The 22,518-nt window shown below is 41.0% G+C and overlaps 1 protein-coding gene across 2 annotated transcripts; it reads right to left on the reverse strand.

The window, feature by feature from the left end:
- Window positions 1-3,943: 3,943 nt before the first annotated feature.
- On the reverse strand, window positions 3,944-21,970 carry LOC109981503 (carbohydrate sulfotransferase 11). 2 transcript variants are annotated; one of them, XM_020630318.3, is made up of 4 exons: window positions 21,466-21,970; window positions 10,294-10,370; window positions 8,889-9,050; window positions 3,944-7,824 (listed from the first exon to the last, which is right to left on the reverse strand). In XM_020630318.3, exons 1-4 carry the CDS (start codon window positions 21,557-21,559, stop codon window positions 7,141-7,143), a joined length of 1,017 nt encoding a protein of 338 aa, XP_020485974.1. In that variant the 5' UTR covers window positions 21,560-21,970; the 3' UTR covers window positions 3,944-7,140. The 2 variants fall into 2 exon arrangements, with proteins under 2 accessions (XP_020485974.1, XP_020485973.1); XM_020630317.3 differs by having other exon boundaries at window positions 8,889-9,053.
- Between the last annotated feature and the right edge of the window lie 548 nt (window positions 21,971-22,518).

A 22,518-nucleotide genomic window follows, 5' to 3' on the forward strand; every position in this document is an offset into this window, starting at 1 on the left:
ACACGGAGGAATGTTTCATCATCTCATGAAAAAAACTTGAATCCTAACGTTTCTACACATAATGTTCATCATGTTTATTTTCTTAAATCATGTTGGAGGGGCTGTAACAGGTGAGCAGCTGGCTGTACAATTCAGAGGAGGAAGACCTTTTTAATGTTTATGATGTGAGGGGACTTCTAATAAGAACTAACAACAAAGACTTTTTGACTGACCGCTGGGGTTAGTCAAAGACCAAAGAAGGGGCCATCAGAAGTGTGATGGCCCCTTCTGGTAAACATAGGGTGATGGTTTTGCTCTGACACAAATTTCTGTGAAAGCTAGAAAAGAACTGTGTGACATTTTAAGAAGCAGGTGACTAAAGCCCCGTTTCCACCAAGTAAGGCAAGGTATGTCAAGATATGCATTTATTGGCGTTTTCCACAGTCAAAAGTTGGTAATGATAGCCAAAAAAACTATACGTACCCTTCTGTTGGGGTGCTAAGCGTACTGACGAGACCCTAAAGGTTGGAGCTAGACACACTGCAGTCTGTTGATTGGTTGAAAGAATTGACACATCCCTGCGACGTAGCTTAGCACAAAGATTATTAATAAATAACACGTAATTACGAAATGTAATTACGACAAAAACATGATTGAAGAAACATGCAACATTTTCATGGTTATATTCAGAACTTTTTCTTGGCAAGGAGCTTTTTTTTGTATCTATTGAACAAACGATATGTTCATATGTGGGCTGTGCTTTTGTGTCGAAGCGCGTGAAATCGGACAATGTCAGGGTACCAGCTTTCTCCCTGTTAGTCTTTATGCTAACTTTAGCCACTGTTACAAACATACACATTTGTATTAATCTTGACAAGAAGTAAATATATACATAGTTTCCAAAGTATCAAATTCACCAGGTTCTGCTCATTTTCAAATCAGTTGGTAAAGCTACTGAACACATGTTAATCCGTCCAACAGCTGTTTCCTCTACCAAACGTACGCCATTCTGGACAAGTCGATTACATAGCAAGTCATAAAGATATCATGCAGGTTGGGGCGTCTCTGTGTCCTGCCACATTGCCAAAACTCTGACTTGATCCCTGAGATCCATCACAAAAACAGAATTCTCCACAATTTCTAATATGCAGATGATGTGCTGCTTTATGTTGCAGATACAGAAAGAAGATAAGGAGTAAAAAAAACAGCGCATTATTATAATTGATTGTTTTTTAGGTTCTCCAACATAACAGAGACTTTGTAAAGGTCTAATTGTGTCCCGAAGCACTGGCGCCCAGGCAATGTGTCACCTCCTCTAACAGCCGTCACAAGAATTAAAAAAAACCATCAGTGAACTGATGCAGAACATCTATGTTGGTCTCTCTCACCCATCATCTCAGGTTTATGTTCTGACATGGACTCTGTAGCTGCAGATGATTTGGGGTTTTCCCTCACTACTTGATACTAATAGTCCCTTTAATGAAGGGTTTGTCAAAGCCTTAATGATTTAGTGTCAGAACCATAAAACCTCATCATTACAGCCGTGACATTCACACTGATATCAACAGTTTAGAACTCAACGTTAGCTGAGGTTAGCTTAGCTTGGGTTAATTTGCGCCTGATTGCGTTTCTCTATTGGCTGTATATGCACTTACAGTACACCACGACAGAGACAAAACATACACACAGAAATATTATTGTGATATCCTAATAAATCTTCAGTTTACACAGAGACACAAAAGAATGACACATTTATGGATAAAAAAAACAACTGCATTTCTCACCCCCCCAATGTCCACATATTCAGTGGGTGCAGCGGTCCATCAGCACCGCGGTTTTCCTCCGTCGGACGGTGCGCGCCCTGTGAGTGCAGCCATGAGCAGCTGTAGCTCGTGATGCAGACCGACCGCAGTGTGCACAGTATGTGGGGATTGGGGGTAAAAATGGCAGGTAGGGAGAGAGCACAGAGTCTATTTCTCTATTTTTGGTTTTAAAGTTAAAGTCCTGAATGTGTTAAAGAGAAATGTTTCAAAATAAGAGTGTAGAAATGTGTTAATGCACTCATGAAGTCAAAAGGTACATTTTGGCTCTTTGCTATCACTACTGTAGTATGATCTATTTTTAAAGAAGAACCTCATAAACACTGATGTCTGAGGGTTTTAAAACCAGCCTGTCTCGTCAGTCAGCGATTTTTCATTTTAAAGTATTTCAGTGTTAAAAGTGCTTTGCTAAAAGCTTTTATTGTGACACTGTTACACAGTACTTTTTACACTAGAAGCAGATGAAATGTTGAACTCTTTGAATCACAGTTTCTGTCACTGTCTGTATGTGATCTATGTGTAAACTGTGACACTGTGAGACGTAGACCACAGCTAAGGTTGTACCAGCACATCAGTGTGTCTTAATCAGCGGGGCTGGACGATCCATCATGTTGCATATTACAAATCTGGCACATTTACAAAGGTAATGATTGTAACAATAACCTTTTTAACGAGTCATTGCATCTCTGACGGTTCTTGTGTGATGTTACTTGGGTTCTAAATGATCTGCTGAAAGTTCTGTTCTGGAGGTAGATATATGAAAGTGAAGTCTTCTATTTTAAAGTTTGAATAATGATCATCAAACATTTCACTTCAGAAATGTTTGATGTTCAGTAAAATACTTTTTTTCACTGCATTGCTGAGACTTATTACGCAAGACTGAAGGCGGACTTGTTGACCTCTTTCAAAGGTTTGTGTGGCCGCTCCGAGCGAAGTAGTAGAAGGCTCTACTACACATTAACAACACATCTGTAAGCGGTGTCAGTTTTCTCCTGTAACACTTATCATGTACATTTTGTTATTTCTGCAGAACCATCTCTGTAAAACAAATCGTCCAGCCCTTTAGAAAAACTTAGTATGTACAGGAGCTGAAGACCTGTTTGCAAACTTGCACTGTTGTTTTAATAGTAGTTTAAGGATGCCTTGAACGAAAGTCAATGTCAATCGTGTCTTATCTTAAACCTCATTTACAAAAGGTTAGCTTCATTTACACGTTGCATCCCTTTTCTCTCTTCTTCTGTTCTGTAAGCAAAGCGCTCTGTACTTCAATGTCGACACTGCCACATGAAGACTTCAAAAGCCTTTAGTCTCGAGTCATGCTGTGCTCACTGTCACCATGCTTTCACACACACTGTGTCTCGTGTGTGTGTGTTACGATCAAGTGGGGAATCAAAGATGTGACAAATATTTGGTGTTTGTGATTTTGTGGCAATGAAGTTATATTTTAATAAAAATCAACAGTGTTAAGAAGTTGGTGTCCTTCATCTAAATCGGCATAAAGAAAATATATGTGTTTATAATTATTATGATTTCTTTCTTTGGTGCCATCTTGTTTCATCTCTGCATCAGCATCAGGGATTTTTTTTAAATGTTAAGACCACTTTTTCATGTGGAGGACTCTTCAGTGAAAATCTCAAATTTACTTTTGAACCATGCGTACGAGTAGACAATCAACCGGCTGCATCTGGAAAGTAAATGTTCACACACTTGCCCATGTACAACGCGTGTTACTGTGAGGATTCCTCTAGAGGGAGCACTATGGATTTTGTTTACCACATTTGGTAAAACACCAAAGTAGAGATTCTGGCGACACTCGAGGTTTGATGGAGGTTTGATGGAGGACTTGATCGACTTTCTTCAACACTTCACTCTGCTATCTCCAATGATGTCACATCCTGTCTCATCCCCATACAACTCTACACCAAATCCAGCGCAGGATACGCAAAGCTGATGACCTGCGTTTGCATAGTTAAAAGCAGGTTTTTAAATATGTTTCAGCTACATGAATCTTTCAATATAACTTGAGGAGAACACGGCCATCTTTGTCACGTAAACATCTGGTCCCCCACACAATATCAAGAAAAACAAAGTGCCTATGTGAGAAGAACAACAAAGAAAACATACCACACTCAAACATTCAGTGCTGCTTTTAAAGGAAATGTATTTGGTGAAACTTCAAGATTACCAACACATCAATCATCACATCAGCAAGTGCACTTCAGTTTTCAGTTATCACATTCACAGCTTCTTCGTGGCACAGATAAACTGGAGCATGAGAGATTGTGTCAGATTGTGCTGTGTTCACTTTTTCACAATGACTCACCGGGTAACAGGGTAACATTTCTACAGAAACGTCTGACTAGCTGAGGTCGTGCACAGCAGCGTCGGGGTGTGTGAGATGGATGTACAGCATGTGTCATCCCTTTGAAAGAACAAGCTACTTGTCGTTTGTATCCTGTATTTTTCAGGGGGGAAAAAAAGGAAATGAAAAGGTATAAACGTGTACTTTGTGCAGCATGTCATCGAGCCAGTAAGGATAAATAACATGAAGGGTGTGATTGGGTTTAGCAACTCCCGTCTCCTTGCTAATAATGGTTTAGATCACAGACTGCTACACAGGGGAGCATTAAACTGAAACCCTGTAATCCGTGGCTGCAATCAGAGCCGAACAGAAATGAAAATGTGGCATAAGCAAGATGGCACACATATATCAGGCTTGTGTAGCAGAGGAAGTCACTTATAAAGATACAGCTTTTAACACATTACAGATCCTCACACATTCATATTGCACTTTTTCAAAGCAGAGTTTTCCAGAGTTGGCTCGTCTCGACATGTCAGACAATATTTTTCAGCAAGATGAAATAATTCACAAAAGACATCTGGAAGTTAAAGACATGAAATTAAACACAGTTTTCCTGCAAGTTCAGAGCCAACGTGTCTTAACATGCACTCTGCAAGAACTGAGAACAGAAACTAATATCCTGACATGTCTCTAATAAAGACAATGTTGACTTTTGATATTCTCAAAGATAGCGGCAACTAGATTTTCCAGATCAGTTTGACTGTTTAACACAAAGATGTTTTGCACGAGGGAGGAGACTGTCAAATGTGGGGAAAAAAGTAAACTGTTTTAATAGGGAGTGTAGGTTATCACTTATGGCACACTCAACATAGGCCTATTAGCCCTGTACCGAGCCAAATAATTATTGTCCCCCCCCTTCCTCATTTCCCCCCCTGGCCTGCGATCACATTGCTCCAGGCCAGGAGCACGGTTACCTCTATACGTCATCAAGACGTAATAGGACACTTTGTTTACAAGAAGCCCAGTCTCAGAGTCTGCACTTTGGAGAACAACACAGAGAACATGACGCTAACGTCACTGACGCTGTGGCTTATTTTCAGTTGTTTTGGTCTCTACCACTCCTGGACTTCTGAATTAGGCAAGGCAGCTATTTTCACTTACAGTATGTAACGTTACATCATGTCCGTGCTGCGTACCCGTGCTCGAGCAACTGTACCGTGCTGAACCTCACATCTTACAACCGTGTCAGGGTCATGGAAGTGAACTGTACAGAGCACTCAAACCGGTCACATAAACTGGACTTTGGGGGTCAAACGTGCTTGGGAACCGTACGGATCGCCGAGTGTGAAAAAGCCCTTAAAGAGTAAATAAGTATTTTAAAGATTTTTCTCCCCTTTGTTTTTAGAAAGTAGTACTCCACTAATTTAGCATATAACTTTTATAACACTAAACTCAACGATAGAAAGTTTAAAATGAAAGAGTAGGCTCGTAGTTCCTCTGCATCTCTGAGGAGGGAAATAAAAAATGTGTTTCATTGGCTGCAAAATGAAATTTAGGATGATTGATCAACATATTTTGGTTTTAAAAATACCATAAAGACTTTCCAAAAACTTAGCAGAACCTTTTTGGTGTCTGAAGTAAGACATCCAATCATCTGAAAACACATTTAGATCTGGATAAAATGGTGGTGGTCCCCTTTAATCAGCCTCTGAACTGTATGCAAACGCTTGTTAAATCTGATCTTTTGGCAGTTTTGGGACATTAATAAGAATTTTCCTACGCTAACCTCCGAATTATTTACCATAAAGTCTCACAAAATTCGCAGAACAAGGCCCCGCAGTGGAGATGAGTGTAGGTGGATTAACCCCTCATGTATCCTTCATTCATTCCAACAAGGGGAGCTCTGAGCCGGGGTAGTTCTGGGCCGGACCCAGCCCTGACCACAGCTATGTGGTTGTTTGTTCAGCCTACCTGCCCACAGCTAAATACAGACAGCGATAGAGGAGGGGTGGCAACACGCTTTACTGGAATGAAGAAGTGACTGAAAGTTTCCCTGGAAGTTACGTGGTAGTTGTCGAAAAAGAAAGATATGACAGGATCCAACTTGTGGACATAAAACATGTTTTTTTAAGATTTCTATTTGGTGTGTGTGTGTGTGTGTGTGTGTGTGTGTGTGTGTGAGCGCGTGGGTGTATGAGTGTGTGTGCCAAAGTAAAAACAGAAAGTAACGTCCTATGAGACGATGAGGACACTCACCCCTTTTCTTTCCATAAAAAAATCATTCTCACTAAATTGTAAGCCCTTATCTTTACAATCACACTCTTCCAAAACAATAAATACTTAAACTGACGTACATAAATAAATTCAATCCAGAGTCTTTGTTCTCTAGGCACTTTAAAATGAGTCTGCTGTGTCAGCACATTCACCTGCATACGAAGGCATGAGGAGTACCTGCTCCTCTGAAGTGTGCCTTTGGTTTATGGCTCATTAGTTCTCAGAAAAAGCAAAGCAAGGCGATACGTTGACTGTAATGGGCACTGCAGGATGCTGGCAGGGCATATTACAGCGACTGAACAGCCACGTGGAACCAACAAGAAAAAGTCAAAAAAAGCTTCCTTGATTGGACAAAGAAACTTACTGGTATTAAGGTGAATAAAAATTCTAACTGCAGCTAAAACTCGAGAGAAAGGAAAAACACATTTAAAAAAGGGACAACCTGCAGCATTTCACTCTAAACGTCAAAACCATTTCCCTCCTGGAAAACGGACACATAAGACAGACTCATGGTGGGATACAGCACAAACTGACTGTTCCACCCAGATCTGGTTTTCTTCCATTCACCGAAATCAAGTCATCCTCAACAGTCAGTTAAGTTGGAGAGTGATTGAAAGGTGCTGGTGACGGGATCGTTCTCGGCAGGGGTGATAGTTGTCCATGGCAACCAAAAAGTGCAAAATACAACAAGAGTCTGACGGGGTTGTGAAACTGTCACAACCAGTCCATCTATGGCACTGAAGTCTGATTTCTTTCCCCTGCCCCTCATCGAGTCCTGAGGTACTCCGGTGTGGAGTAGTTAAAGAGCAGGAAGTCCATTTTATACGTGTTGAACAGTTTCCTCTGGTAGAAAGGACTGATGTGCTTAAAGAAGCGTGCTGCCATGTTTCCATCAGTCCTGGTGCTCTTACCAGATGTTGGAAACTGAAGAATCCCCTCCACTCCAGCCAACCTGAGCACAGCCTGAGAATCCGGCTCCAGGGTCTCATACTTCCCCACCACATCGTAGTGGATCAGACACGGGTGGCAGAGGGAGTGCACCCGCTCCCAGTGCTCGTTAAAAGGTTCCTCTCGTTGCGTCCGTGGATCAACCAGGTACTGCACGAACTCTCGGAAAGAAACGTCGTCCCCTTTCTCCAGCGCCTCGGGCTCCGGGTCGGGCCGGTGCCGTCGAATGATCTTGGTTCCGTAGCGTTTGTGGAAAGCAGTGTTGTAGCTGCGGGTGAACTTGTTTCTGTAGGCGGACACCAGGCGCTCGAAGGGTTCCCGCACAAAGATGAACTTGAGGTAGCTGCGAAGGCGTTTGTTAATCTCAGGGACCGAGAACTCAGAGAGTGTGCGGAGGTTACCTGGCACGTGAGCCTCATTCGCAGGGATGGAGAGAGGGTCTGTGTAGCGGCCGTCACTGGTCAGGACCATAAGGACACGCTTCCAGTTGGTGCACGCCACCTGGAAGTGAGAGAAGGGAGGAAGATCTTTAAAATCAAAGAACATTTTCAGTATGATAACAGGAGAAAGCTGTCATGTCTTTTAACTCGCCTCTCAACAAGCTGAATTATAAACTCATTCATTCGATAAAACCGTCATAGCAGGAGATTCTTCAGACTTGAACACAAGTTTTTAAACTCTGACACTCCTCCCTCCCAAACAAAACATGAAAACCTGCGGGCCCCACAGCCACCACCCCTCGTTGTCCACAGGAAGTTTAACGTTTCCACTGACGTATTAGTCCTGCTTTAAATCATTGTTTGTTTACAATTTAGAAAGTTGGCACCAACAACAATCCTCCAAAACCAGTTAAAAGGAGTACCACAGAGAGCTGTTGCTACATGACTTTGATACTGATTAAGAAAGCAGTTAGGCAGTCTGCGTAGGGTCATTTCTATGAGGACTAATGATGGCTGTTTATTCATATTTATTTACACACACACAAAAAATCTAGGTTCGCTCTCTTTAGGATTATACCTCAGTGGCTGAAGTGTAACCTTCAATTGTATTTAATGCACTTTGATGGTTTTTAAAGGTGAATGAAATCATATTAGCACAATGAGCTTTCACAAAGATACTTTTTACCATGAGGGGTTTTAACTGAAACCAGATGTTTCACAAGATGACCGATGTTAGATCTGATGCCGATGCACATAAATGACACAGTCCTTAAGATCAGATCATACGTTTAAAATGACTCTGAAGTCCGAGGGGAAAATGACATCCTCTAAAAGTGTTAGTCACACTTAAGCTGAAAATATGTGCATCATGTCCGTGTGTTCAGACGTAATGCAGGCCGGATTAGAAGCATCACAGCAGCAAGACAACAATAATTAACCTCAGGTCAATTTAAAAAAAAAAAAAAACAAAGGTCCAAATGCACCTTTCTACTTTATTGTTCAGGGTGTGTTTGCCTTAAGGGTTTCCCTCTGCCCTCCCTCTTTCCATTCTTCACCTTTAAAGGTGCAGCTTTAAAAAGCTCAGGTCTGATATTTGACTAATCACTTGATATTACAGAAACCAACCTTTGGTACGTAGCAGTAAATAAGACTGTGCTGATCATCCACAATGAGGTGTTTGAGATCCTCAGACGATAGCACCTGTCGCTTCCTGGTGTGGCTCAGACACGCCTGCTCCAGAAGCTCCCTGCGGCCCTGCAGGGACCTCTGAGCTGCCAACAGGTCCAGCTGCTTGGAGAGATGTGACCAGGACGATGCAGGGTCGGGGTGGTTGATAAGAGGGGAGAGAGAGAGAGAAGCAGGAAAACCTTTTAATGTTGTTGTCCAGAGTTGTGTGCAGAGGTGAAATCATGTGATCTCTGCACAGAAGTGATCAACATGCTTATTACAAGAACTGAAACTTTTTTTTTTAAAGTAAAGTAACGATGATCTGCAGATATAGGTGATCATTCTCTTTAGTTTTATAACATTAACACTTCACACTACCTCGTCCTTTTCAGGGTTTCTGTTAGTTTTGACTTTTTGCTTGTCGTTGTTGCTTAAATTAACCTGACTTTTCAAATTTTGTTCTTATACATTGTTTTAGTACAAATATCAGTCAGAGTGAGTCTTAGTCTGATGGATAAATTAACCCTGACAACATCATCAGATTTAATCTAAAGGACATAAAATCTGTTTTATGAAGTCTTATGGAAGTCCATTATCTAGCCTCCTCTTGAATGCGGCCATTTCTTTGTTTGATGTTTGTTATCTGTTCTGGGTTCATCAATCTGCTTCTAGTTAAAGTCGATCATTGCTTCATGTCTGGCTGTGTTGCATAAATCCAAAATTCTCACTTCTCCAAATCTCATCTGGTCAGACTGTCATGCAATTCTGTTTAACCAGAATTTGGAACGAGTACTACAGCAGGCACTCTCCTTCACATGTTAGTAACTCTTCATCAGAGCTCATCATCAGACCGACCACACAAACCACAAACTAATATCATGTTGTGAAGTAAACTAAATGTGAGTGTCAACATGATTACAATGAGAGTGGCAACACCCCAATGTCCCAAATGAATTATGGGTATGATGTTTGGAAACTTTGTTTATTGTACATGTGTGCTAACACCACCTTATTAGCACTTACTACCATAATGATACCAATTGGGAGGTATTTGGAAATAATTCATGGTATTGGGCAAATTACATTTTGGGTTTGTTATCCAAATCTGTCTTCAGGATGGACATAAATATTAGTACACATTTTCTTCAATCCAATCCATCTACAGATCAATATCTGCAGAAATATGTTTTAACCAACAGTGACATCGTTAGAGTTGGTTCACCGTCAGAGCTCAAATCTAGCATGCAGGGATTGTGGGAAAATATTCTCTAATTAATCATTCCTTGATTACAAAATTGAGAATCCTCTTAAGAGATCAACATAAAGATAACATGTGGGTGTGTTTGTGTGCATGTGCTCTCACCTGGTCTCCATTGTAGAGGGCCTGCAGTGGACTTCTCCTGATCTTCCCTGGTCTGCTGCCGGTCTTCACACCAGGTTCTACAGTTAAGACAAATTACAAATTCATGAGTGTCAGTAGATCTGTTTCATGTTGTGTCTTATATGAAAACAAACGGACTCTGACTTTGTCACCACTGATTAAAGACAGACCACTTGCGTTTCATCTTTGCAGAAGCGAGTATGTAGGTCACTAACCAGAGACCTTCTTTTTACAATGTGTCCTGTAGTTGCAGAGAGGTTTAAATTACACTATAAAGACGTCTATGCAGAGTTATGGGGGGACGGGTCAGTCAGAGCCAACTTTCCAAAGCCTCCTCAGCTTCAGCCTTTGTCATGACGTGATCCCACTTAGGAAAAATCCTCCTTTCTTTCATTAAGCGTACAGATTCCATAGGAACAGTGTGTTCCTTTCAAACTCTGTGACTCTTACATAAGAACACCTCTACTGCGGATCTTCTTGTTCCTTCTCTTATCTTATCTTACACCGCAAATTTACAGGAAAACAGAGTGTAAAACAAAACAGATCTGGAGCACAGCCAGTGTAAGTTTTCTACCGTTGCATAACTAAACGGTGATAAATATGCACTGATCGCTGGTTAGAACAATGCTGAGCATGTGTCATGATGGACGTGCTGGAGGCTCTGCTGGTTTGAACAAGTTCAAATATCTTTCAGCATAGAATCTGTCCTCCGTCCTCTATAAACACATCTGTCTTCTCCCTCCATCCCCCTCCCACAACCCCCCCCCCCCTCAGACCCCCCTCCAGGCCTGATGGCAGTAAGTGTTAAGGTCTGCCGCTAATGGAACTGAGTAAGAAAAGTGTTTTGTTTTGCACATGTGGATAAACAACCCTTTGCACTGCAAAAGTCAGCTTTCAAAAAAAAAAAAAAGATGACTTAAGTTGAGCAAAACTTTCAAACATCCAAAATGTACTTCGCTCCTTTCTAGGTCACCGTGGTTACAGCTTAGTTGAAGAAAGAAATGAACCATAGGGAAACATGTCTTTGTCAAACTTGTGTGTAGGTTAAATAATGTCTTGTGGATGTTGTGAAGTTAATTGCACAACGGTTCAAATGAGTCATAATGTCTCCCGCAATGTAAAAAGTGTTCCTTCTATGTTCTGTACAGGAGAAAAAAAGCTATGCTGGGGTCATATTAACAACAGATCTGTGATTTCCATTTGGTCATTAACTGTTCTAAATACTGTTTGTGAAGAAATTATGAGGTGAAGTAACGGAAGAAGAGAAATTGAGACTATAAAAGAACTGTGTCTGAGTTGATCAAAAAGCTTTGAATTGTGGTTATTTGTATTTTAAGGATATTTTAGATAGAAATATTGCAACAAGTCTAATGATCAAATATAAAAACTGCACGGTTAGAGCAACCAGCGTCTGACAAAAAGTATATTTCATCCTGATTGAAGACATTTCATCTAACTTTGATATCACATGTTGCAGTATGCTTTACATTTGACATACGCTGGAATGAGATGAAGGTGGAGGGCTTAGAGGAATGTGCTTTATGTATATCAGCAGAAGGGAATCTACTTGAAAGGGGGCCTATGGAATGATGAGAAAATGACATGCCTTCATATGGAAAGTATATTACTAAGCAGCAGCAAGAAAGTGGAAGGGTTATGCTGTGCGAGTATGAAATCCAGAAGGAGACAGGAGCCCTTTTTCTCTTCCACTGATTCTCTTCCTCCTGCTGAGTTTACATTCAGCAAATAAACCAAACTTTTACTGTTTTCAAATGGCACCCAGATTCAGTAAATCTCTGTGTCAGCTTGTCCACTGTCATTAAAAGTAGAACTACAGTTTGCAAACTCTTCATCTGAATCAAACTGTAAATCAAAACGGCTTCCTCCCATTATGAGAAAGCAGAAAACAAAAAGGAGAACAATTAGAGAACTGTTGTTGACGGTGCCAAAAATGGAACACAAGATGATCTGAGATAGACAGTGAGCCTCCGAGCATGTGATGCAGCCTCTCCCGTCTGAATCACATGAAACATCAAAATCCTTGAGTTCCTCTGATGGATGCATGCCACATCATCTGATAACACACAGATAGACATGTGAGATTTCATGGAGAACGTTACTGGATTCCATATCAAATCAACATCAAACAGGGCTAACATGCAGGGACAGATAAATGACATGTTTATAGAAGATAACATTTATAAATTTAATTCCATCTAGGATGAAATGCTGACGAGAGAGGATGGCTTGAGGTTTTACAGAGATCACAAAACACAGCAGAGACACTTTCACTTCTTTTAGAAGTGAAAATAATCCACCAGGTGTCTGATCTCTCAGTCAACATCACTGCAGTCCACTTCTTAAGCAGAAGTCTTCTACAGACTCAGGATTCTTCCCCAAGAAGCTAAAAAGTCAGTCAGAGACATTTGTGGATGCTGTACTTATATCAATGGATGTATCTTTTGTTTTTCAAAGAATAAACACAACCATTAAGAGTATTACCCTTCCTGATTCACCAAAGGGAAAGGATGAGAGGAAATGTCAAATATAGAGCTGTTTCCTAAACTTAAAGCTGGGTGGACTCTACGATTTCAAGACAATCTTTGGTTGTTTAAGTCGGGTCGAATTCTAGCCGTATCACATGTCATTAGTCATGCATTGTACACAGAGGCATGAGGGCCAGTCACAGCCAATCAGCTGCTCCCGACTGCTCGGAAGATTGTCTGGCATGTTTGAAATTGTGGTGGTACGACAGAATACAGTCGTACAGTGAGAGCAGAGCCACGAGCTGATTCCCTGACATTGAGACTTTCTTTTCTGATTGTGCCTGCACAAACTTTCAGAGAGCATCTGACATCACCATGGCAACAGTAGGCATGCCTGTTTAAGGTGTCTCCCCCTTCTGATCATGAAAGAAACGACAGGAAGAATCTGCAGACCTCGAGGGAATATCTGTTATGATTTCATTGTTCGTAAGCTTGTGTTTACTGGTGATGGCAAGTGTGTGTGTGTCTGTAAGAGAGCGGCCGAGACTGACGATTTTGCAGGTGTGTGTATTTGAGCCGTGAATATGAGACGACTGGAATACATGTCTATCTGTTGACGGTTGTGACCGCTCTAACCCGCTTTAACTCGTACAGTGTGGAGCTCTCAGGTCGTGCGGGTCGTATATTGTGAGCTTTTAACTTAACTATTAAAATAATTCTAACAATATTTTGTAATTCACAGTGCTGGACAAACACAAGTCACACACACCCCAAGTCAAAATTGCCTGTTAAAAACTAGACTGTAAAAGTTGCAAAAACATGTGTGATAAAAAGTGGGTGTCATTTAGAGACGACCTCTCAAAGTGTGATTCACATGAGTGTGAACATGTTAGCTTGATGTTAAGTGGATGGTGTTTTTCTTTGAGGAAGTAAGAGTATTTCCAGACATGACATCAATATCTCTACTTATAAAGCTCTCTATCTTTCAAAGTGATACATCGGGGTGTTAAAGAGTAAGCTTGTCAAGAGGTGGATGGTGTTCTTTTTGAGTTTTAAGTTAGTATGTGTATCAGACATGAAGTTCAGTCGCTCCATAATAACAGTCTACTTTAACGCTCTCTGGCACCTCATCCACACACAGTGCTATCTTTTATTAAAGATTCCCCCTGCACTAACATGGCCAATGTTTTCTCTGTGTTCATGTGTACATCCTGATCTTCATAAACCACATCGTGTTGTGCGTCACTTTATCTGTCACACGTACCAGAAAAACCACCACTTCCTCTCAGACCCAGGAAGTGACACAATATTGACAGTTGAATACGAGCAGACGGCTACACACACTAAAAACAGGCCCACGTCTTGTTTTTAAATTGACAGCTTACTTATGCTGTTTTCCCCGTCAAACAAGATCCCATTAGGACTGTAAACTGGACTGGTTATTATAAACAGACAGCACTATCTCACCATTAAGTTGACAAACGTTTAGAGCCAAAGTAAGTCAAGCTGTAAACTTAATTGCTTTTCTTCTTAGTGTGTGTGGGCGTCCTGCATCAAACCATCCTTGTTGTCCTAATATTGGATCTCTTCTTGGTTAACTAAATCTGTGCCCTCCTCTGCTGCTTCCCTTTTTTTATATCTCTATATCTCTCCCCCTGTGACATGATCAAAAGCAGAACAGCATGGCATCAATGATGCAGATATTTACTTAAAGAGGTTAAATTACACATAATTGCACTTGAAATAACGTCCTGCCTTCATGCAGCCACGTAATGGAAGTTTCCACGAGCTGAAAGAAAACTACGACGTAGTTTTCTTTGATGGAGGTATGTAAAATGTGTGTTTCACAGTACAACCGAAAGTGACTGAAATAGCAAATTGAAAGTCACAAAGGAAAACAACTGAAGGCAGGAAGAGATAAGGAAGTTATCATGAGTGAAAGACTTTCAGTGTTTGTTTGGAGTAAAGCTTGATTCAAAAGTCTGGGACTGTCTGAATGTTAGCAGATGTTGGTAATAGAGTAACAAGATGAGGTGACTTTACGATCAGTGATCTCCTTTGTAGACAGGAAAGCATTTCCTTTTAACACCCCCCCCCCCCCGACCCCCACCCCCACCCCCATCACACATCAGCCTACTTATTTCTCAATTAAGAAAGTCCAGGTTGGCCTGAAATATACCTGCAGCCACCTTTAACTCTGTTTGGCCTTAAAGGTTTCAGTTTGATGAACTACGAGTGCACTAAGGGTTACACTAGAGGGTCGAGAGAGGGGGCCTAACTATTAGTGAGGCCCTAGCAACTTCAAGTTATTTTTCAACACTGTATAAATACTGTCAGGACCAGGGTTAGGGTTGGGTTAGTTACATTAATTCCTTTCAATCAGCTGAAAATAAAAACAAACTTATGTCAATACTTGTGATGATATCAAAGATTTCCTCAGTCTTTGAACAACACAAGCATTAGATTCAGGGCCAGAAAGTTTGAAAAATACCTGTAAATACCAGCTTACAAGGTGCAATAAGAAATGTACAAAGCAAGAAATAATACAAGCATAGACACAAATCCTCAAGGTGTTCAGACTGAGTTATTTATGTAAGTACAAATCCTTCATTTTCAACCTACATCCTCTCTCATCAAAAATCAGTACGTAGCCTAAAACGTGCAAAAATACTTTCTTTGCTGCACTGGAGAAGACGTAATGCAGACACGTCATGAAGGCTGCTTCAGTCCATCTCTACATCCCTCTAAATGGTTCAATCAAGCTCCATTTCATCCAATGCATGTCATGTTTCTTGCATTCATAAAATTGAATTCCTTTCTCTGTACAGAGTCGCTCTCATCGTTGTTTACTGATTTCAAACCAACACATTCCTTTATTTTCAACACAACAGAGAAGCCATAAAAGACAGAAGAAGATAAAGATAGATCACAGGTAACCCGAGGCTACTGGTTTATAATAGAACCAGTAAGATCAGAGGTTTGGTCTGACCTGACCATGAAGCACTGAAACCACAAAATCCTCCATTACTGGTTTTGATACAAACATCCAGCTCCTGAATTTCCATTTAATTCCACATCCTTCCTCTTCACAAAACAGTCCTTATTGTTAGTGGTTTTAAAAAGAGGAAAGCTAGAAGAGCTTAACGATTTACACGACAGAGCAGCATTAGGATTCCAACAAATCGACTTTGATACACCCCGCAGTTTAAAGCAGAACAAATAGCCAGCAGGTGTAGCATGTGGTGAGCAGCACAATGTTGTTTGTTTGCCTCACAGCAGCTGCACTCATGTCAAAGTCAGATTAAAAAGCTGCAGCTTGCATGCATGTGCATAAAGACCGTCGTATGGTACGTTCAATTACTGGATTCCACTTTGTGGGTTTGAATGTGTGCTGTGCATCTGAGTTTGCACCAATAGTTGATTAATACTGCCTCGGCGCTGTATGCCTTACCAATTACTCAGTTTCAGGTAACATTCTCAGTGATAGGCACAGGATGACAGGTCAGTACAGGGAGTATTTGTATGTTGAATATATGTGAAAATAAGAGGATACACCACAATCATTTACAAGTGGGACAAAGCCCCACAGTTCATCTCTCTCTCTTTTCTGCAGAGCCTGTGATTTTCAGTAGTACCTTCTCACAAAAACAGAACAAACGGGTAGACAAGAGGAATTGCTTTCAGTGTTTATGAGATATGGTAGTAACAGGAAAGGGGTGGATATGCAGATGGATGCATGAACAAACCTCCGGCCATGGCTCTCAATGACACAGAGCTATAAATATGACACTGATGATTGTGCACTGACTCTGTGTGTGGGCAGGACACAGGGGAGTCTTGATGTTGGCTCTGTTTGGAGTTGTGTGATGGAATCCACCTTTGTTTTTTTCATTCAGCTGAGATCTGATCAGTTTGCGTGACAGCAGTTGAGATAAAATGCTTGAGAGTACAAACAGTGACTCAGACAAAAAGGAGAAGCTCAGCTTCAAAATGTGTTATTCAGGTTGCCCAATGGGCATTTCAGCTTGTTCAGACAATTCACTTTTGTCTTTCATAGCTGGGAAAGAGAGTGAAGAGTTTTCCCACCCTCTCACATGTGAAACCATGTATAACCGTCCAGCAAATTAGGTGGGAAAGTTGGAGAGGCCGAATGAAGAGCAGACGGCACCATGAACCGAAAAATACACTATGTTCATGGTTTAGTGATTCTACCAGGACTAGACCAGGTCCAAGTCCTGATTTGGGTCAGACAATTTAATATGTCAGCTCAAACCGATATCCACACCATGATGAAAACATGAGGAGAAACATTTTATCTCATCATCATAAAGTGATGCAAAGAGAAAGGCACATTTATGATGTTTCAGGGTGATGAGAGGAAATGGTTTTGTGTGTCAAACAGCCGACGTTAAAACTTCTCAGATTAGCACAAGTGTGGCTTTCCATTATCTTTTGATAATGCTGACAAGTTAGCTGCACGTTTGTCAAGTAAGCTGCCCTCCATCCTTCCATGCTGATCTAGCAGTGAAACAATGCTCTAAATGATACTGTGGTAGAGCACTGCTGAGTCAATGCAACCACATGAAGGAGAGTCTGAGAGGAAAGAGAAACGGGGTGTTCATGACTATTTCTGTATAAATTATGATGTATCTAATAAGAGAGGCTGACTGGAAATATAACGTCATGAAATGTGCTCAGTATGTCAAAAATGACACTTGTTTAAGAAAAGACTGAGGGGGTTGATCAGATGGAAAGTAGGGACTGAAACCAGGTGCTGTTGATGTTTTATTACCAAAAGAGGTTTCTTGTAAAGAGCTAAATAAAAACCTGGAAAGTTAAATATCTTATACAGGGACAGGCAGTCAGAGAGGTTGTTTTTGTCTTGCCTGTTAATGTTTCCATTCAACAGAACTGCAAACATCAATGCATTTTTTACCTCATCAATGATCTTTATTTTTTTTTATAGAACAGTAAATTAGTTAAAAAAGTTAAACACTTACATTTGCCTTTTCTTGAAAGACTTAATGACCTAATTGAATGATTGTTACTGATCTACAATCAAAGTGCTCCTGCCTTTGCAGATACTGTAACTGCAGTGGCAGCTGTGTCTGGAATCACCCGTCAAGTTTTGATGAATAATTCAGCTTAGGAGAGAGATAGTCCCTGCAGACTGTGGGCCTTCACAAGGAAACACATATTCATCTAATACAAATACATTGCATAATAATCATATTACATAATGTTACATGGGACTTACCCAGCTATTTTCTCAGACAGACCCGTTGCGCTTTGACCAATTCTACATACACTGCTACTCCCTTGTTTATTGTAACACAACAATAAACAAAGGCAGATTCCTTAAATGTCAAAATGTGCTTGGCAGTTAAACCTGATGCTGATTGGTTCAGTAAAACTGTAAGGTTTTGAACATGCGATTAATGCCATCTGAGAACATGTTCACAATAGACAAAAAGCTTCCGCCTATTTGGTTCAGCCTTAAGCTTTGACATTTATTCATGGGCTCATGAGGGCAGCATGAACACACTGATTTAATTTGAACACAACTAGAGGAAGTGCTGCATCTTGTTGCCAAAAAACAGAAAACTCCAAATCTGGTGTCACATCTAAATGTAACCACATCAAATACCTCAATAATATTTAAATAGTGAACGAAAAACAAATAGGGCATGACTTAATTAATGAGTTTATAACAGGACACAGTAAACTCATATTTCTTTCCAGAGTGCCAGACCCAGGGTGTTGGCACAGGAAGGCAGACAATGGCAGCACCATAATATGCACTGTGCTTCCTGTCCGGTAATTCAACAGAAGGCTTAATTGGGAGATGTGGTTCAGTCAGACAAGTGCACTGGAAACATGAGGGTATTTTAAAAATCACATGTTCATTATTGAAGCGCAGACATAATTCATTTTTGTAGCATCCATCTGTCTGTGCAGCCGGATCTGATCTTCAGGAGCGAGGGGTTTGGCATGGTAATGAAAAGCAAAAAAAAACGATCAGAAACTGGGAGAAGAGGAGTAACGTAGTCCAGGATACAGCAGACTTAATAAAATATGCTTGTGTTATGCTTGACTTGCAATTTGCCTAAAGAGTCTCAATCTAGATCATCAAATGAGAAGAGCCAGAGTTGCTTTTAGTCCATTGAATCTTTGCATTTCTGTTCCTGAGCTCTGTCAGTGTAATTGGAGGGACGCTAAAGTTTCAGACTGTGAGCATCACAAACCAAGTCTCTAAATGACCCTTCAGTGTACCTGGTTTCTGAGGTTTTCATTGAGAGCTGAATTACCCACAGAGGTCTCCTCCGATGCAAATCCAACATACAGTTTGATTCTAACCTGTAAAAACAATCAATAAAGAATTTTCATTATACAAAACTGTCTCCATTGCTCTTTAGGGACTGGCAGACAGACTTCCCTCCCTCCTGATCACCGGAGTATAAGACAGAATTTAAAAGCAGTTTAATTGCCTGGGTTGATACAAAACTAAGCAAGAAAGGTGGTGTTTGCTTCCACACTGTCTCTGACTAGATACACAGTAATTAAGGGCACCCTGTGCTTTGTAGAGACCCTGTGAATTAGTCCTGTCTAATGTTGTTCCAAGAGGCTTTTTATGTGGCCTGCGTGTCTACTCGTGGGGCTGTAAAGTCGACAAGCATGAACAGGTCGAAAGTGTGGGTATAGACACCTAGTTAGTGGAGGGGGTCAATGGGGGTGCTGAAGTAAGCGGCTTGTAGGTTTTGGCTAAGATGTGGTCTGTGTGTCCTCAATCGACAGTGAGCAAATATTATGTTTACGGTGGTGTATAAAATTTGATTTATTGCTGAGGTTTTAAACTGGGTGTGTGCTGGAGACAATTCAGGTGGAATTATGGGTGGAATTATGCTTTTTAAGGTTTTAGTTTTTCTAAATCACTATCTTTGAGATACTATGATGCATGTGAGTACTCCAGTATGTGCCTTGACATGTGTCTCACCAAAGCAGTTAAACCTCACCCAGCGTGGGCTGCACATGGTGAAAGAGCTTCTCTCATTATAGTTCATAGCACTACTTCTCCATTTTATCAAAAATACAGACTGATGGATTGATTGATCAATGCCCTAGAACTTCATCAAAAACTGGGCAATTGCTCCTCTTCTCTCCCCCTCCACAACTTTCAACACAGAAACACCTCTTTTTAACTGAACGCTTCTCTCCTCTCACCTCTTCCCTCATGTGCCATTTTGCTTCAGCATGTATAATGGTGAGCTCGTATCAATCATTTCCACCTCTGTGTTTCTCACTGAGCTCTCGCTCCTCTGGGAGTCAGCAATCCCCTCAGGGGGAAAATCTGTGTGTCAGACTGTCCAGAATGAGCCCAGCCCAGGAAACAAAGAGCATGGACTGGAGTGGAGAGGTAAGAAGAGGAGCGGAGGAGGGTTTGAGCAGAGGAATGCAGGGGGTCTCTGAGAGAGGGGGGCTATCAAAACACTGCCCTGGTCACAGTGAGCCTATTCATACTTCGTTTCATTCACATTTCCTCAGGTCGCTTTAGTGCCCTCTATTTAACACGTGTGTTCTGACCAAAAACCAGTGTGACAATGTTGGAAATTATATCAAAATGTTTCTGTATCAACGATGTACAACCCTGGCAATACCACACAGCCTTATGTCAAACTTAGCTTCTCTGTAAATACAGAGAGTGTTTTAAAGAAATGCTCACAGCGACTTCATCTCCTTAGAGGACTCAGTGGCCTTGGTGTCAGACAGCAAGTTTTAAAACTAGTGTACACATCTATTGTGGAGTATGACGACTTTTCAACTTTCTGCCGGGAATGAGGTCACTTGTACTGTAGATTTAAGAATAAACTCTCTAAGGTTGTCTCAATAGCAGACAAAACAGTGGGCACACCACAAAAACCTCCGCCTCAAGTATTTACTGCTGGGACAAGGGAGAGCGCGAGGAGGATCCTAACAGACAATTCCCATCCTCTCTTCTGCCACTTTTAGCCTCTGAGCTCAGGGAGGCGTACACGAGTCCCTCTGGCACCTCAAAATGTATTTAAGAAGTCATTCATCCCAAATGCAATGTGCATTCTTCACCTGACAAAATGACAGCGAGATCTAACCCATGACATTAAACGTTCAGCTGCTCTGTTTGTCTCTTATTGACTGAATGTTTTTATACTGCCATAAGTATCTGAAGAGCCTTTATGCAAATTACCACCTTTAGAGGACAATTAAGATGTATTGTTTCTATTCTAAATGTCTGAAAGCTCCACAACACTATCTTTCCACATGTTTTTACTTCTGTTAAATATGCAGCTGCGTTACATTGCCTTGTTTCCACAGTAACTTAACTTTGATAACCACAATAGCAATGTGCCACTTTCACTTTACAGTTATCAAAAGTTTTCTGACATGTGATCATACACTGTACAAGAACAGTGAGATGTATTTTTTTTAAAAAGAACTCAAAAGTGTCTTTAAAGACAAGGGAGCATAACATAACATAACATGGGGACACTTAATGTTGTTAAATATCCGTATGTAAACTTCAAGCTCCGTCGTTTTACTGTCTCCATGGTTACCTTATTGTCTTATCTAAATTAGGTAGTAACATGGTAGGTGTGATTCGGTGTGTAGGTGAAGTAGGAGCAGTGTTATTTACCTGGCTTGGTGATGCTCTGGAAGTAAAGCACCAGGACGAAGAGTGAGCCGAGGCACGTCGCCAGGAACAGGCGTCCTCCTCTGGGCATCCTCATCCTGAAGCCCGGAGCCCCCGACCCCTCGTCGCTGCCTCGACACGGTTCATATACGAGACCACCCGGCGGACGATGCAAGACTTTTGGAAGAATACGGGGGAGGGGGGGGGGCTATTGATTAATTTCGAGAAACTAACGGGGAAACAAAAAGAAAAAGCCCATCAGGGGATGAAGTAAATAAACTTCTCCTTAATTATCCGTTAACGTAAACGCCTGCGGGACGTTAATCGAGAAACGCCCGGTTTCTGACCGTTTTAAGACGTTAAATCAACATTAATGATAAATTAAATTAAATTAATTGACGTAGCGCTGATATGGCAAGCCGTAAGAGACAAGTTATTATCCTCTTCCCCTCTCCTTATCTCAGGTTGTTGCCTCAAGCACTGCTGCTGCGGAGTTTGTTGAAACTACACAAACTTCTCCGCCAAATATGGGCGGGGCGTCGTGCCATGACGTCACAGCAAACCCCTCTCCCACATTGAAGCTGGTATGATGCCTTCATGTACAGTCGGACATATTAACTGTTCACTCTGGAAATCCGTTTTTACCTTACATGTGATGGATTCGCTGCTATGAAGAGTCTCTTTTCAACATTCGGGCTAGTGATTAAGCGCTAACACACACCCACTACAATATGTGCCTTATCGATTACTATCCTTCTGTGTTAATCGGAATTCCGAGGAACATTTAAACGCAGCATTATAGTCATTGACACAGATTTCAACAGAATGGGGTACAACGTGTCCTTGCACATGCAACAAGTGACAGCATAATTGTGCTTTCAGTAAAACGATTTATGAAATACATTAATTACAAATATTTGAAGATTTTGAACCAGAAAAATAAACTTGTAGAAAAAATAATAATACATAAAACAATCCACTTATTGGTATTTTTAACTGCTGTGGAGGATGAGTACAAATGTCTTAACCCACGTCCTATTTTAAGTCCTTAGAATT

Source organism: Labrus bergylta, chromosome 12, assembly GCF_963930695.1.
Source record: "Labrus bergylta chromosome 12, fLabBer1.1, whole genome shotgun sequence".
NCBI classification, from domain to species: domain Eukaryota; kingdom Metazoa; phylum Chordata; class Actinopteri; order Labriformes; family Labridae; genus Labrus; species Labrus bergylta.